A 17188-nucleotide genomic window follows, 5' to 3' on the forward strand; every position below is an offset into this window, starting at 1 on the left:
TAAAAAAAAAAAGTGAAAATAAAGCCAACCCAAAACTTGAAGAGAGAGGGGACTGTGAGATCAAGAAAGAGCTCGAGGAGAGAGAGAGAATGGGGCTTGGTGAAAGAGAGCTTGAGAAGATAGAACGAGCTTGAGGAAAGAGAGATAGATCGATGAGAGAGAGATTGAGGATGGAGAGATTCACATAATGGAAATAGATTTCGAGAAGAGATAGAGATGTGGATGGGGTCTTGACAGATAAAAAAGGGAGGAGTGCGATTATGTAGCAGTGCTCTTAATTTAAATTTTTGAAAAAATTGATGATTTTATATAGTATCAATCTATTAGAACAAATGTCTTAAGATTAATTGATCATATACTTTATCCATTTAATTAAATATTTCATATATTATGCTCAATTATATATTGAGCGAGAGTATGATACACATATAAGGAGGGTATGAAGACAAATATAAATAATTAAATATTTCTCTTTCTATTAGCTTAAGGACACAAGTGATTGTTGGCTCAAAATGTCTCTTAATTTCAAAATGTCTAACTTAATGTTTACGTAATTTTTATTGTTACTGTTTGCAAAATAATAATGCCCCGTCATAAAGTATTGCTTTATTTTCATTGTCAAAATATTCTTCAAAACCCAATAGATATTGAAGTAGAAAGGAACGTGATCCGTTTTCTAATCATATCACTTCACGAATTATGAGGAATATATATAGCCAAACCGTAGTGCTATATATATATATATATATATATATATATATATTCAATTAGGATAGTGCTACTATATATGGCAGTACTTACAACTTTCTATATATATAACTACGCCGACTCGGCAGTGTCTAATTATATAGCTCATCATGATCTCTCAGCTTTCTCTCTCCTTGGTACTGAATTAGACCAGAAAACAAAGAAGTTGTGATGTCTAAATCTGCCAGATCACATATCTATACCTATCAAATTGATGACACTAATTAATCTTTCATTGTCATTGGGCTCATTAATTTTACCCTCACGTTTCTCATAAAGCTAGGTTAATTTTTATTTATTTACTTTTTATCGGCAAATTTCAAAGTGGTGGATGCATCATATTAATATAGACAAACAGATCAGCATGCAGATCAAGGAATATTAATTGATCACTATTCGAGGCCTTCCTTTCCAAAATGCATGACATGAACAACAACTACACAGATCATATTAATTATAATGAATATTGCTCGATTTCTTTTTAGTTATTTCTTCCACGTACGGTAATACATATATGTCATGGTGCCGTTGATATGAATGAGAGAGAGAGAGAGAGAGAGAGAGGTTAATTACAAAATAGAAGGTACATAGTAGTACTAGTTGATGAGTTCCAATGGCTAAAGGTACTCCGGTCTCAATCAATCTACAGGAAAACTTGATATAAGGTCAAGCTAGAAATGCATGCATTTATGATAATTGATGAAGAAACAAACAAGATAACGAAGCTGCATCGAACCTGACCTTTTCGAACTTATTTGCGAACCAACTCATCACATCCTTAGTCCTTTTCCTTACCCTCCTTGCGGGCCTACCCATGCTCGTATTAATGTCTCACTCTCTCTCTCTCTCACGTTCCCGAAATACCCTTAATTTATTGTAATATAAAGTTTATGGCATGATGAGATTTTCTACCTATCAAGAATTTTGGCTGCTATTTTTTTTTTTCTAAAAGCAAATTATTACGAACGTACTTTAAAATGTGGGTATTCTATAAAATGATAATATTTTTATAAGATATTTTATAAAAATACTTTTTATTTAATGCATAGTTGGGTAAAAAATTATAAAGAGGAATTATTGTACGTGTACTTATCATGAACCTTGCTTAGAATCTTCCGTACATATGCATATATAGTTTCTGCCGATGGTGGTACTGAGAATGAGATTAAGATATCGATCAAACGACTGGAAACTCTCTTTTAGATTTTAAGAATTATCAGCAATTTTGTATGTTTTCCATGATCAGCTTGAGTCTTTAATCATGTCTGACAAAATGGAGCCAAATCACCCTTTAGGAGGGGCCCTGATCTAAAGGACAATCCGTGGTTTGGGGCCCTCCCAGATCGTGGCACATCTGGTTTTTATTTCTTATCTTAGGATCATTGGTAACATGGGCCTGAAAAAGGAAGAATAAAAAAGAGATACAAAATGCACTGTTAGGGCCCCTCCAAAATAGTCGTGGTACATGCCTATATGGTTGAAAAATGTGTTTCTTCCTGATCCTAGATGTGGTCTGGCCTTTATATGAAATTTGACTGTTGATCAGGTTTAATTTAGAGACAAAATCTGGGTAAGTTCTTGAAGAAAAATCATTCATTTTAATTTAGTTAAGAATATGATCCCCAAATGTAAAACCAATTTCAAAATCTCAAAAGGCTCATTTTAGTCGACCATATATTATATATAGAGAAAGTCTACTATACCATCCCACTATGACCGCCGGTCAAAAATTTTATTTATTTTTACTTAATGGTTAAGGAAGTGATTTTAAATGTATTGGTATATTTTTTTATTTTTTAAAAATATTTAAATGTATTAAAAAAATGTGAAAAAAAAAAACAAAACAAAACCACTGGGCGGCACGCCCAGCGGTAAGAGTGGGGCGGCATAGTAGCCCCACTTATTATATATAAGTCCCCACAGAATACGTCCGTAGATGTATGCAGGCTCTGCCAGGCATACTTTGACTGAAATACGAGTAAGAGATAGCATTAGTTTCTTTATATGCATCTTTAAAATTATATCTTTATTTAAAGGTTGATTTTGCATATAAAAAAAAACTCTTACTTTGGATTATGTATTTTTGAACCAAATATTATTATTCTATATTTCTTATATTTTTTCTTAAAATTATTATTTTTTATATATTTTACAATTAGCACAACATGCTCAAAAATATTAATTTCATATATCTAAATATTACCAATTTCATATATCAAAATGACCAATTTTATCAATAAATATTAATATGTACTAAAAAAACACTTTGTATCATCAAGTTAATACAAATTTCATATATCAAAATCATCTTAATACAAATTTCATAAAGTTAATTTTAATGAGTAGGAGAGAGAAAAAATATTAAAAATAATATTTGAAGAGTGAACAGTACTGCTTCTTTAAACTATCTATGTAAAAATTTAGATATGTATAAGTCAATGCAAATGAATTTAAAGACATATTATATAAATATAAAGATGAAAATAAAGATCAATAAAATATTATTAGTTGCTCTAAAAAATCTAGTTTTTTTTTTTAAGAGAAATGCCATTATGCAGTGATCTAGTTATACTTCTCATTTTATCCTACGTACGAGATTTATTAAAAAAAAATAAAAATGTTAAAAGCTAAAAAAAACCTAGGACGTTACAGTATTTACCATTTTGCATTTTGAATATATTTTATTATTTGTCTTTTAATAAACTACGTATCATGTGGTACTGGTGCCACGTCAATAGAGTAAAATAAAGTGCATAATTGGAGGCGCATAATAGCAATTAAAAAACTTTATATGATAATTATATTATATATATACATTAAAGAAAGATATAAGAAAGATTTGGATAAGAAGTTGAAATGAAACGAGATAGACGAAAGTTGAATATAAAAATATTATTTTTATTTTAAAATTTAAAAAATTTAAATTATTTATTATATTTTATATAAAAATTTTAAAAAATATAATAATTAAATAAAATGAGATGTATTAACAATCTCAATCAATTAAAGCTGTTCACATATATGCAAGGTAGAGAATGAACGTGCAGGGATGATTAGACTGGTATAGAGGTGCTATATATATATATATATAACAAAAGAGGGAATATTTTTTTATAACAGATTTTCAACAATACAATAGAAGCATGACACGTATGAAACAAAAAATTATTCTGAATAATTCTGGTTTGTTGTGTCTGAAATATTCTTTGCTGAGTTGTCATTTGGGACTTCATGATCTGGTGCTCCTAATTAGTTTGCTCTCAAATAAAACGCTTTGTAGCAAGATAAATCCAACGATTTTTATGCCATGCTGATCACTTTTGGGATTCATGAGCTTAATCCTTGATTCTCTACATTAAAGTATCTTGCAGATATTGAAAAATATTGTCTGATAGAATACAATCACGACGATTTATCATAGAAATACGATAATTTGCTAGATCACACCGATAAAATCATGATTTCTTATGATCCTATATTTCGGCATCGTACAAAGGCTTCATGATTAGGGCGTTCAAAAATCAAATCTCCTTTTTTTTTTTTTTTTTAATCATAGAAGTACGATAATTTGCAAGATCACACCGATAAAATCATGATTTCCTATGATTCTATATATATTTCGGCATCGTACAAGGGCTTCATGATTAGGGCGTTCAAAAATCGAATCTCTTTTTTTTTTTTAAGGTTCAAAATCTTTATGATCTTGACCATTTCGTTGAGAATATTTATATATATATATATATATGGTGAAATATGCTTGTGTGGGCATATATATAGTTCATAATTAATTAGTTGGACTTGCGCGCAGTTAGTTAATAAGTAGGTGAAAAATCTGCGTATATACACTTAACGTAGACGCACAAACAATTAAGTTAATTAGATAAATAAATATTAGAGTAGTGTTAGGCTGCCGTCTAATAATGACCGCATGCTAGGCGTGCCGTTTAGTACAAATTTATATTTATATTTTTTTTCATATTTTTTAACATATTTAAATATAATTTTTTTAAAAAAATATACTAATATATTAAAAATTATTTTTTATTATTAAATAAAAAAATAAATAAATATATGAACAGTCAAAGTGAAAAGTTAAGATGGCATATTAGTATTTTTCTAAATATTAAGAGATGCGAATATGATCTGACTCGGATAAAATTAATTCGCTTGTATATGTACATGATATAAATAAAATTAATATTTTGTTTTTATAATTTCTATAAAAAAAATTAAAAAATCTAGTCACAGAAAAATTTCATTACGTAGGGATTATTTTTATTTTCATCAATATTTCCCCGCTATATAAATCTAATTCGATCCGCTCGTGATCTTCCTCTTACACCATTCATCATATTATATTAGCATTAATCTATTAAGATTCAGATATAAAAGTAACAACTAATTCGCGCATTGCGCACAATCTTATAAAATGGGCCGCAGCTAGCTTCCAATAGTTCACGTGGAAGCTTTCCCAACACTAGCTAGCTAGGCAACGTACGTACAGTTACATTTGAGCATGGCACTTTGTGTATCCTGGCCTGTAGATATGTTGCTCGTGAAAAAGTATCAAGAAATAATTAACTAAGACAGAAAATCTACTGACACATACAACCTAGACAGCCAGCTACTGCCCTCCGATGATATCAAGCACAAGCAATAATGTCATCACATGCATGTATGTGGACCCCTCTGATATTAGAAGTCATTCCTCTTCACAATAATCCAGGAGGGGACATGCGCAAGCCATACGTAAATAAACGTCTCTAAACCCTCAACAAAGTACTATTCAGAAGCTCACAACCTCCATATATGGTACAAGATTAACGACAAAGAGTACCACGCACATGATCTCCCCCATGCCAAGAGTAATTATAAAGGAGATCAGGTATTTTCTTAATTTGCTGACTTTAGACATCGATGTTTCTTACCGTTGGACCCTCAGGTAAATGTGTTCTCAGACGTATAGGAGGTTCTCATAACGGCCTATACATTATATTCGTATAAATTATTTAAGTGGAAAAATAATTAATCGCCAGCGGATCAGAACCGGAGGACAATCTGGTACATTCAACAAAATTTGTCATTTTCCTAGTACTCTTATCTCTCCCAAGTTCCACCTCTCCAATTATTGTTTCTTTTTCATGGCATGGGCTTTCAATCCCACCCTGTAAATATCTGTGCTTGCTCCGTATTTACTTACAAATTAAATAAGCTCTCTGTCTCTCTCTCTCTCTCCCTCTCCATGGCTAGTGAGCAGGAAATCTCAAATGCTTCGCGCATGCACTACATGACCGATGACGACCCCAGCGATACTAGTAGTGAAGAGGAAGAAGTAGCAGAAGAAGAAGATCATGGAGACGAAAATGAAAGCACGCATATTAATGATTGTAAAAACAATATGTATTTCATGTGCGTGCCTCGCCGGAGGCCGGGAGGGTGGTCCCTAGGGCAGGTCTTGGACCCGAGGGCCAAGTGGGTTCAAGAATGGAACAGGGTGTTCCTCTTGGTGTGCGCCACGGGACTCTTCGTCGACCCTCTCTTCTTCTACGCGCTGTCCATAAGCGACACCTGCATGTGCCTCTTCATAGATGGGTGGTTCGCCATCACGGTCACGGTGCTCCGGTGCATGACCGACGCCTTGCACGTCTGGAACATGTGGTTGCAGCTCAAGATGGCCGAACGGTCCTTTGCCGCCGGGGGGATGAGTGGGCATCTCAGGCCGGATACCACTGCTCGCTCTGTGGCTCTCCGGTACTTGAAGGCCAAGAAGGGTTTTGTCTTTGATCTCTTTGTGATTCTTCCACTTCCACAGGTGAGAATTTTCTTTACATATTAATTAACCTCATTAATGATAACTTGTCATAGTTGTCGTGTCCTCATCAATATTATTTATTATAAATGTCATTACCAGGAGGATTCCAGTTATAGCCACACAAACATATCATGCCATTTTGTCAGCTAGTGTTTGAGGCGATGACAAGTGCATGACATTAGTTGTTTTATCCATGCAGATTTACCCCCCCCCCCCCCCCCCCCCCCCCCCCCCCCCCCCCCCCCCCCCCCCCCCCAACTCATCATCTTGCATTCAGAACATGTGATGTACCCATGTCCTTTCCTCGTGTTTTAGAAGGGGTGTATATTCATGTTTTAAAGTTCCACTCATATAATTTCTCATTTTAAGTAATAATATTATGGGCAATAATTCTGCACAATTTTTATTTATTATTCACATGTTTCTTAAATATTATGTGTGCGTTAACTTTCATGACGGTAAAAAAGTAATTTGCTTTGATCATTTAGTCTATTAATTGGGATAACTTTATGTTAAGTTCTAATTAAATCTTATCTTCAAAAAAAAAAAAAAAAAGTTCTAATTAAATCTTAATTTTCTCAAGTTAAATAGTTACGTACTAGCTAGCTATCTCTTTTAACTTTTTCTTCATTGATCATTAGTGTATCTTACTAAGTTTTCATTTTTTTTTTTTTTACCAACTTTTATGTTGATATACCTCTCTTATCTTTAATTTTATTAGTAAATATTATCTTGATAAAAGAATGGTAAACTGATATAACAAGTTTTGAGTTATCTATTCATGATCTAATTAAAAATACTAATAGAATTTTAAGAAATCTATCGTGAAGTTACCAAAAACTTAATGGTAATCCGAAAGTATTTGATGAAATTTTGGAGACTTGTATGCCTGGAAACTATAACTAGAACATCCGTATTCACAATTAGAATATAACCTTAGAATAAAGAACTCGTGCAAGCTTAAAGCTTAACATTCTTTAAAAGAATCCCAATACCTACTTATAAACTCCGCCATACCTTTCCTCATGATTCCCTTGTTACTGAGTTATATATTCAGCCCTTATTTTAGCTTTTCTTAACATGGAAATATCTTCGGCTTTTAAGTAGTGATCTTTAGCTCGTTTTGATGAGCTTGCACAAGTAGTACTACTGCATCATGTGCATGTGTTTAATTGACTTAAATGTTCAGAGAATTAAAAGCAGCCTCTGGTCTTTTCAAAGAGTTACCCTGGCCTCTTTTCATGAAGTGTACGCAATTTTTGAACTTGAGACTTCCTCTTTCTAACTCAACTATGAGAAGTGTACGTAAGTGTGCGTACGTAGTGCTCCCCAATATTCGATAGTAGCGACTGATCTTGTACTTTGGGAATAAGATATATGCATGATTATAATGTAATTGGCACATGCATGACTCGATCGGCCTTTTTTATGCAAAAAAAATTGATCAATAATAATTTTCTATACAAAGAATTTAATGATGTGGGCAGCATCAGGTCCTTGATAAATTAAAGTAGATCAACGACAGAAAACTAAAATTTACCATAAGCAATTAACATGCGAATGTACGCAAGTTTGACCGGAAAAAAACTATGTTATCATAGAAGCACATGCATGCATGTAGGGGTGTAACCGGTCCGGTCCGGTTTTGGACAAAATCTAGGACCAAACCGGTATGTACCGGTTTTGTATTTTTCAAAACCGATTACGCACCGATTACTCTCATAAATCGGTACTTTCGGTTTTACCGGTTTCTGGTCCAATCCGGTCCGATTTTTCAGTTTTTTTATAATGTAAGTTTCACAATTTATCATTAAAAATTTGTTTATAAAAAAAAAAACCTGATTTAAAAAAAATACTGTTTTATACTTTTATTAATATATTAGACTATATAATAGTATTAATATTAGACTATTGGTATAGTTATAAGTTATATATTAGTATTAGTTATAAACTATATATTTAATATTAGTATTAGTTATAAACTTTTAGTAAAAACTTGTAGTATTAATTATAACTATAGTCATTAGTCTATATGAGACTATTAGTATTAGTTATAAATTTTTATTGATTTAGTATTAACATTTTATGTAATAATTTATAAATTATAATAAAAAATTATTTCATATATGAATATATATAATTATATATATTATATATAAAAATTTCACATAAAAATTTATAATTATATATAATATATAAAACTTATATATATTAATATATATATAATATTTTGTATAAAACTTATATATACAATAATACAAATATTATTTTTTATATATATTTTTTATCAACCGGTCTGATCCGGTCCGGTCTGAAAAATCTTAAAACCAGAACCGGATCGAAATTGGCCAGTTTTCACATTTTAAGAGTCGGTTCCAGACCAGACCAATTTAAAATTGATAAAATTGATCCAGTTTGGTTCAGTCCAATTCAGACCGATTTTTCAATTTAAATTTATACCCTTACATACGTGGGATACTGATCTCACTCCCCTAATATAAGCCACTAGTACTCCACAAATTATATATCTAACTCAGCTTTACAGAAGAGACTAGCTAGCTATATACATTTTTCCAGATTAGGCGTCATGTCTAATATTTTTCTTGTTCCGGGCCCAAAAACCTATTAATGGATGAATCCAGCTAAGGTTGATTTGATTCTACATAATATCATTTCTCACACAGCTGGAAGTCTTTTAAATACTTATAGGAGTCTAGGGGCAGGCACGTACGTACGTTTGGTGATCAGTGAATACAGATATTGGGGTTTTTTTGGCGTACGTAATTACCTAGCTAATTAACTAGGTGCTCGAATTTATAGTTTTCCACTAGTAGATAACAACTGGGGAAATAGTAATACTTCCATTAATTACAGAAAGTGTCATTTTCAAAGAAAGAAAATGTCAGAATAGTTTTTGCTCTTATCGGGTCCGGGCTAGCTATATATTAACGAGAAGAATTCTCGTCAGTACTCTCTATTTATCAGTACTCCACGTTTCTCATTAGTATTTTCATACTCAATGAAAAATATCAATTGTCTTACGAAAAATTTATAAATATAAAATGTGAGAATAAATAGTAACTAATGCATAATATATAATATTCGTATATTACGCTTCCATGAAGATATCCTTTCTGCATTCACAACATGAATTGGGATATCTTGACCTTGCACGTATGCGTGCGTGTATATATCTATATATATATATATATGCCTTATTGATCTGTTTCCATGGATATAGAACGTTGACGTGCAAGATGAAGCCGAATGTACGTGCTATATCCCACATTTGGAACTTGCTAGTAATAAATGCCTTAATGAAATTTGGGGTAATAATTTCGAATACACACATATATATAGAGCTTTTATTATTTAATTATATACTATAATACTGCTAACAAAATGAAACATAATGCAGGTTGTTTTATGGGTAGCTATTCCCTCTCTTCTGGAAAGAGGACAAGTAACCATTGTGATGACGGTTTACTTAATCATATTTCTTTTCCAATATCTACCAAAGATCTACCATTCTGTCCGCCTCTTGCGTCGCATGCAAAACCTCTCTGGCTACATCTTTGGAACAGTTTGGTGGGGAATAGCCCTCAACTTGATTGCATATTTTGTAGCCTCGCATGTAAGTTTCCCTTTTTCCGGTGCATTATTTAATTAGTTCCTTTCCTGTGAAAGTTATGATCCCTTAAATAATTTGTCGCTTAGGCTTTAACGAGTACCAATTCAAATAATTAAAGATCAGCTAGCAGTAAAAATATAAAAGATGAAAAGATTGGGGAACATTACGAATGCATGTTCGTACAAAGCTAAACCATAAACTAATAATTATGCGCCATCATGTGAACCAAAAAAAAAAAAAAAAGATATCATCCAGCTTGTACCTTTTTAATAAAAGAAGAAATAAACGAGAATAACGTTGTAACTTAAGTTATAGAGACTAGCTAGAATCTTCATGTTAATTATATATGCGGTTGAGTACTATAGTCTATAGTATTACAGTTCAAACTGTTCAAGTCTTGCGTTGATTTTGGGGTTGATCTGGAAGCGAAAAATGTCTTGCCTTTAGGCTTTAATAGGTAGAGAAAGTAACCAAAAGAAAAAGCCTTTCGCAAAGCAAATGTGAGAGAATCTTTCAAGGGGTGAAAATACAGGAATTGTAGTGCATGCAGGGGCATCGTGATCCATGTGATCATGGTACCAGCTCGATCCCGAAAGGTAATATATATATATATATATATATATATATATATATATAATTAAGCCAAAAGACTTACAAATGTTTATTCGCATGATACGTACAGAAGTTCTATGTCAAATTCAAACGGTCACGAGCTTGTGATTCTTCTTTTGAAATCTTGGTACGTAGCAGGCACTAGGCAGTACTAGACCTAGCTAGAAGCTCATCAATGAGTAACAAAAATCGTCTATTACTACAGGATCTATATATAGGACTGCTAATTACTTGGAAAAGAATATTTTCGAGATTGATTGATCATCCTTTAATTTCTCTAAAATAAATAAAGAATGGCTTTTTACTGAAAAATAACTCTAATTTTTATGAATATGAACTCCATAATCAAATAATTCTTGTTTAGAAGTTGGCCTCTGACGCTCAAGTTTTTGAGATTATATATGTTTCGCTGTTTTTTCCTTTAACTATATATCATGTGTACGTACGCGTCAGGCGGCGGGAGCATGTTGGTACTTGCTAGGAATCCAAAGAGCTACACAATGCCTGAAAGAGCAATGCAGAGCAACTAATAGTTGTGGTTTCAGAATGCTATCTTGTAAAGAACCTATATATTACGGAACAAGAAGCATGGTGAGAGATGGAGCTAGATTGTTATGGGCAGAGAACAAGCAAGCAAGGTCTACCTGCTTAGAAAGCTCTGAGAATTATCAGTATGGAGCCTATAAATGGACTGTTCAAATTGTTACAAACGATAGCCGCTTGGAGAAGATACTTTTTCCCATCTTTTGGGGTCTAATGACTCTTAGGTACTATATATTTTCCTCCCCCTACAACGTTAATTTTGCTTCATCCTTCAACCGTAAGCGTTAAGTAATTTCTACGCGTTTTCTTAATTTTTTTCTTTCCCAGCATGTTTTGTTTGGTAGTTAATAATTAAACAGATGGAGTGGACATTGGGGTGAGAAAAAATGGAGCATAAAAAGTTATTTAAACAGTTCTTACAAGTGCTTTAATTATATGCCTAAAGGTATTATGTCTTGTGCATGCACATCGCTTTTTACCGGCCACCTCTCAAATCATATATCTTTGACGGGTATATATATATATATATATATTCGTCAAAGCAGTTCTTTTTTGGCATTATGATATTGCTAATCAATCATTATTTGCCTAAAGATCATCTGGGAATATTAAAAACAAGAGTACTTTATATGCCTAAAGATTTTTGGCTTATGCGCATCGATCGCCTTCTGCCCTTTCAAATCATCCGTGTCTTTGACGCATGCGTGTCTTTTTCAGTTGCATGTGGATAAATAGGCTCGGTCAAATCAGTTCTTTTCCGTACAGTTTGATATTGCTAATCGTTTCTTGTTATGAGCAGCACCTTTGGGAACTTGGAGAGCACTACAGAATGGTTAGAAGTTGTTTTCAATATCATCGTTCTAACCAGTGGACTCCTTTTGGTCACCATGTTGATTGGAAATATCAAGGTAATGCTTCATGCCAAAATTTAACTGCACAGTAAGCTCTGCATATTATCATATAGAAAAAAAATAAAAAACCTATGTTCATAATTTTTTTTTTCCCAACAGTTTGAGACAATTGAGTTTATGGCATAAGTGGATATTATATTTGGCAAATCATTATATTAATCTAATAAATGAATTGAAAAGGTGATTTTCCGTTAGTAAGACGGAAAATAATAGTTCACTTTTTGCTTGTATTGAGGCATATATATACTGTAAGAGGAGTGCTACATCTAAAGACAAATTACATAAATATAATCTTACAAACTGACGTGATTTTATCTGATCTGTTAGATTTATATATATATATAACAAACTTTCCATTAATACTGTAAGCCATTACAAACAATTTTTGTCTACCCCATGATAACGACAGATGCTATAAAATCAGGATATAACCCTTCCCACACACTAAGTTTATGTGCCCGTTCATTTTCCCATAAGTCCTACGTGCTGTATGTTGCAATGCGGGAAAGTCTTCATCAGCTCTTGAATCTATCTCTTTAATCACATTGCGAGCACAGACATTGATGCTCCATTGTCTTGAAGTGCTTTAACGTCCACTAACACTGAATCACTTTCAATAATCAGATTAGGAATCCCCCTATGAAGACATAGCTGCAGACTTCTGAAAAAAGCCAACAATTCTATTTCTGTTGGGTCATTGACTGCAAACTCCTCCTTGCTTGCTGCTAACAGAACTTCTCCCTTCTCATCTCTAGGAAGTGTTCCCACCCCTGCTCTTTACTGATCATGAAATATAGCCCCATCTACATTAAGCTTCAAAGCTGCTTGTGGAGAAGGTGTCCAAGTCCGTTTGCTCTTCTTTTCCACAGACCTTACATTTTTATGATCAGACCATGAGGATAGCCCATAGTGCACTACTTCATCGGGCTGAATCTTTTAATTCTCATACATTCTTTGATTTCGTCTATACCAAAAGCTCCAGGCAATAAGAAAAAGCTTTTCCAGCTCCTCTTTATTACCTCTAGCCTGCACATGTCTAGCTAGCTCACCAAAATAAATGGATCTTACCTCAGGTTGTATGAATAAGTTTTGATTCTCCCAACACTGTCTCAAAATAGGGCAATAATATAGTGCATGTAAAACATCTTCTACCCCATCACCATAGAAGGTTTTCTTCCATCAGAACCTGCCTGTTCTTCAAGTTAACTTTTGTTGTTAGGCCATTCTTACAAGCTCTCTAAGCAAAAACTTTCACCTTGTTTGGTATTTGTAGTTTCCACAGCACTTTCCATATCTGCTTTTGCTCTTTTGCATTAGAACTTTCACCTTGTTTATCTTCTGTCACCATTGATCGAAATAGTTTGTATGCACTTTTCACACTATAAACACCACTTTTCTCTGGTTCACAAATTAACTTATCCATTTAATCACCTCGACTCAATATAATTTTGAACACCTCTACTGTTGCTTGAACTGGAAGAAGCTGGTTAACTTTCTCTACATCCCACTAGTGTGTATTCTTATCAGTGAGGTCTTCCAACTTTTGATTAACATCCATGCCAATCTCATTAACACTTTGTTTCAGAAGTCTATGGTTAGTTACTCAATAGTCTGTCCAAAGTTTAATATTTCTTCCATTTCTCACCCTCCATCCACATCCATATTTCAGGCCTTTCTTAGCCTCCCAAATACCTCTCCATGCATAAGACGGCAAGTAACCCAGTTTTGCTTCAAGAAAACATGTATTGGGGAAAAATTTTGCTTTGTAAATCTTGCGCAACAGAGTGGATTCCTCACACATAATTCTCCAATCTTGTTTAGCTAGTAGAGCCATATTGAAAGTTTTGAGATCTTTGAATCTCATTCCCCCTTATATCTTAGGTTTACACATTTTGCTCCAACTAACCCAATAAATTTTGTTTTCCTCATTTTTCTGTACCCACCAGAACTTTGACATCATCCTTTCAAGATCTTTGCAAAATTCATCTGATCCGTTAGATTTACTTTACAATAAAAATAATTTTACATTCTGACGTGTATAACACATCAAACCACGTCAATTTGTGGGATTGCTTTTGTGTAATCTTTTGAGTATTTTCCATACCGTAATGATTGCTAGCTAGATAGTTGCTTTTTTTTTCCTTCGTTTTTTGTTTCCTAATAACAAATGTTATCATTAATCCTGTGGCCATTTGTATACATGCAGGTGTTCTTGCACGCAACTACGTCAAAGAAACAAGCAATGCAATTGAAAATGAGGAATCTAGAGTGGTGGATGAAGAATAGGCGGCTGCCTCCAGGGTTCAGGCAGCGAGTGCGTAACTATGAGAGGCAAAGATGGGCTGCAATGCGAGGAGTTGATGAATGCGAGATGATAAGTAACCTCCCTGAAGGCCTTAGGAGGGATATAAAGTACCATCTCTGTTTGGACTTGGTTAGACAGGTAATTAATTTTTCATTTTTATTGTTTTTTGCTAGACAGAGATAGGTGATTAATTAACACCATACGTTATCAATATCTCTCACCAAATGAATTTTCAAATGGCAGTCTATTAATTAATAAGCTAACTTAGTCGAATCCGTTTCAGGTTCCATTGTTCCAGCACATGGATGATCTGGTCCTAGAGAACATCTGTGACCGTGTCAAGTCCCTCATATTCACCAAGGGAGAAACAGTAAGTAGCAAAATTCTAATATTTTCATCGCAACATCACTACGCCCAAGTAGTAAAGGTTAACCATGAAGTTGTGTTCCATGCATGCAGATAACTAGAGAGGGCGACCCAGTTCAGAGAATGCTATTTATAGTGAGGGGTCATCTTCAAAGCAGCCAAGTTCTTCGAGATGGCGTTAAGAGTTGCTGCATGTTAGGCCCCGGAAACTTCAGTGGTGATGAACTTCTTTCATGGTGCCTGAGACGACCTTTTATCGAGAGGCTGCCGCCATCTTCATCGACATTAGTGACTATTGAAACAACGGAAGCGTTTGGGCTAGAAGCGGACGATGTGAAGTATGTTACACAGCACTTTCGTTACACATTTGTGAACGAGAAGGTTAAGAGGAGCGCCAGATATTACTCGCCTGGGTGGAGAACATGGGCGGCCGTGGCGATTCAATTGGCATGGAGGAGGTATAGGCACCGGTTGACGCTGACTTCTTTGTCATTTATTAGGCCAAGGAGGCCCGTTTCTCGGTGTTCTTCAATGGGAGAGGACAGGCTCCGGCTTTATACGGCTTTGTTAACTTCACCAAAGCCCGATCAAGATGATTTCTTCAACTATTGAAATTAATCAAAAGCTAGCTAGCTCATGTATGCAGGCTTCGTGAATATTTCACTTAATTTGCTTGATTTGGCAATAAGTACTTTACACTTCTATGTTTCCATTACTTCGATAGAGGATGGGAAAACATGGCTCCTCCTAGCTTGTTCTTGATTCCTAAAATGAATTTTAGGTTAAAAATAAAGGGAGGTTCGAAATATAGTAACTGCTTGAGAGACAATTTCTTGAGGCCACCTTTACAATTTGGTCGAGGTGCATGAATGATGTTCTTCTTCGAAACTAGTGCACGTTCATTCCCTCGAGATCATGGATTACCTGATATATATGTGGTGTAACATATATAGTACTTTTACCTGAACGCAATTAGCCTAATTGTTCATGATCATCAATGGCTTTGAGAACGGCTAATACCGTACCCACCATGCTTAAACAAAGAATGTTTAATCAAGTTGAAGCGGAGAGAGTTTTGGGACAAATACCACATCTTTCTGATTATTGTTTAATTTTGGATTAACTACTAAATTGGCTCCTGATCTGCTTGGCCTTAAAAATAAAGCTACTCCGTGCCTTTAAATTATGGGTTTTGCTCCGTGTTTTTAAAATTGATCAAATTAATTATTATATAAAAATTCTGTTCTTAAACCATTAAATTGGCTACTGTGTGAAATTACACCTGGCATGCCGGGTGTTTAATTTATTTCTTTAAAAAAAAATGGAAATAACCAATAATATACAAATATCATATTCTAAACTTCATCAAAATAACAAATTCTATTCAAATCAAAAATATGAGTTTCTAAAAAGTAACAAAAAATATTATTTTTTTTATTAAAAAAAAAAAACTATCCCAGTTGGCCCACTCAAGGGGAGAGTAACCTAGATCGGGCTTCCATGGCTGACCCGAAGGGGGGTTGGGACTTGGGTGGACCTCAACAGCCACTTATAAGGGATGGCCAGATCCTTGGGTGACCCCACAAGGGTCAAGCTTAGAAACACCAAGAAGATCAGGTCGCGTCTCCTGTTGTTTTTTTTTTTTTCAAATGAAATGTGTAAATTATTACCTGGTTTGGTAATTCACAGTGTCCATGAGAACCTTGACTTGACGAAAACCACAAGAAAAATAAAAAAAAAGGTTCTTGATCATAAGATATGAAGAATTGATGAAGTGGATCGTTTGCTCAATTGATGGGTGATTTCCCCAGTAGTCGAGGTAATTAACCGGCCCTATCGTCCATTTATATGAGAAATGCTTGGGCCCCATTTTGGTCCGAGCATTTCTTCCGATATCATTTTTCTTTATTTTTTATTTTTTATTTTATTTTTATTTAATAATTAAATAAGTATTTTTTAATAATATTATGATTTTTTTTTAAATATTTAAGAATATAAAAAAATCATGAAAAAAAGAGAGAAGCATTTAGCGGCCTTCTCGATGGGCATGCAGTGTCGGGAGCCACTGATACACTGCCCTTCTACTAGATAAATTTCTGCTTTAATAGCTAGCTAGCCCTACTCATACAATGCTAGTGGTACGTGCATATTGTAGTTGTAGAGTTTTTTTTTTTTTTTAAGTCCTCGTTCTGTGGTAATTAAACTAGCGTCGTCCCAGTAAATTAAAGACCCATTAGTTTATGATTTTTTACCCCCTTATC

At 33.9% G+C, this 17188-nt stretch overlaps 1 protein-coding gene across 2 annotated transcripts; it reads left to right on the forward strand.

Annotated features, from left to right (window-relative positions):
• The first annotated feature begins 1582 nt into the window (after positions 1–1582).
• Positions 1583–15737, forward strand: LOC121234837 (cyclic nucleotide-gated ion channel 4). 2 transcript variants are annotated; one of them, XM_041130954.1, is made up of 8 exons: positions 1583–1594; positions 5967–6559; positions 9978–10193; positions 11256–11569; positions 12145–12253; positions 14463–14699; positions 14845–14931; positions 15021–15737. In XM_041130954.1, the coding sequence occupies exons 2-8, from the start codon at positions 5990–5992 to the stop codon at positions 15537–15539; spliced, it is 2052 nt and encodes a 683-aa protein (XP_040986888.1). In that variant the 5' UTR covers positions 1583–1594; positions 5967–5989; the 3' UTR covers positions 15540–15737. The 2 variants fall into 2 exon arrangements, with proteins under 2 accessions (XP_040986888.1, XP_040986887.1); XM_041130953.1 differs by lacking the exon at positions 1583–1594 and having other exon boundaries at positions 5880–6559.
• The last annotated feature ends 1451 nt before the right edge of the window (positions 15738–17188 follow it).

Source organism: Juglans microcarpa x Juglans regia, chromosome 6D (genome assembly GCF_004785595.1).
Source record: "Juglans microcarpa x Juglans regia isolate MS1-56 chromosome 6D, Jm3101_v1.0, whole genome shotgun sequence".
Lineage (NCBI taxonomy): Eukaryota > Viridiplantae > Streptophyta > Magnoliopsida > Fagales > Juglandaceae > Juglans > Juglans microcarpa x Juglans regia.

Coding starts and splice junctions, on each gene's coding strand:
- LOC121234837 (XM_041130953.1), top strand. CDS start 5,894: ATGGGCTTTCAATCCCACCCTGTAAATATCTGTGCTTGCTCCGTATTT. Junction 10,194..11,255: donor CATATTTTGTAGCCTCGCAT/GTAAGTTTCCCT, acceptor CGTACGCGTCAG/GCGGCGGGAGCATGTTGGTA. Junction 14,932..15,020: donor TATTCACCAAGGGAGAAACA/GTAAGTAGCAAA, acceptor CCATGCATGCAG/ATAACTAGAGAGGGCGACCC.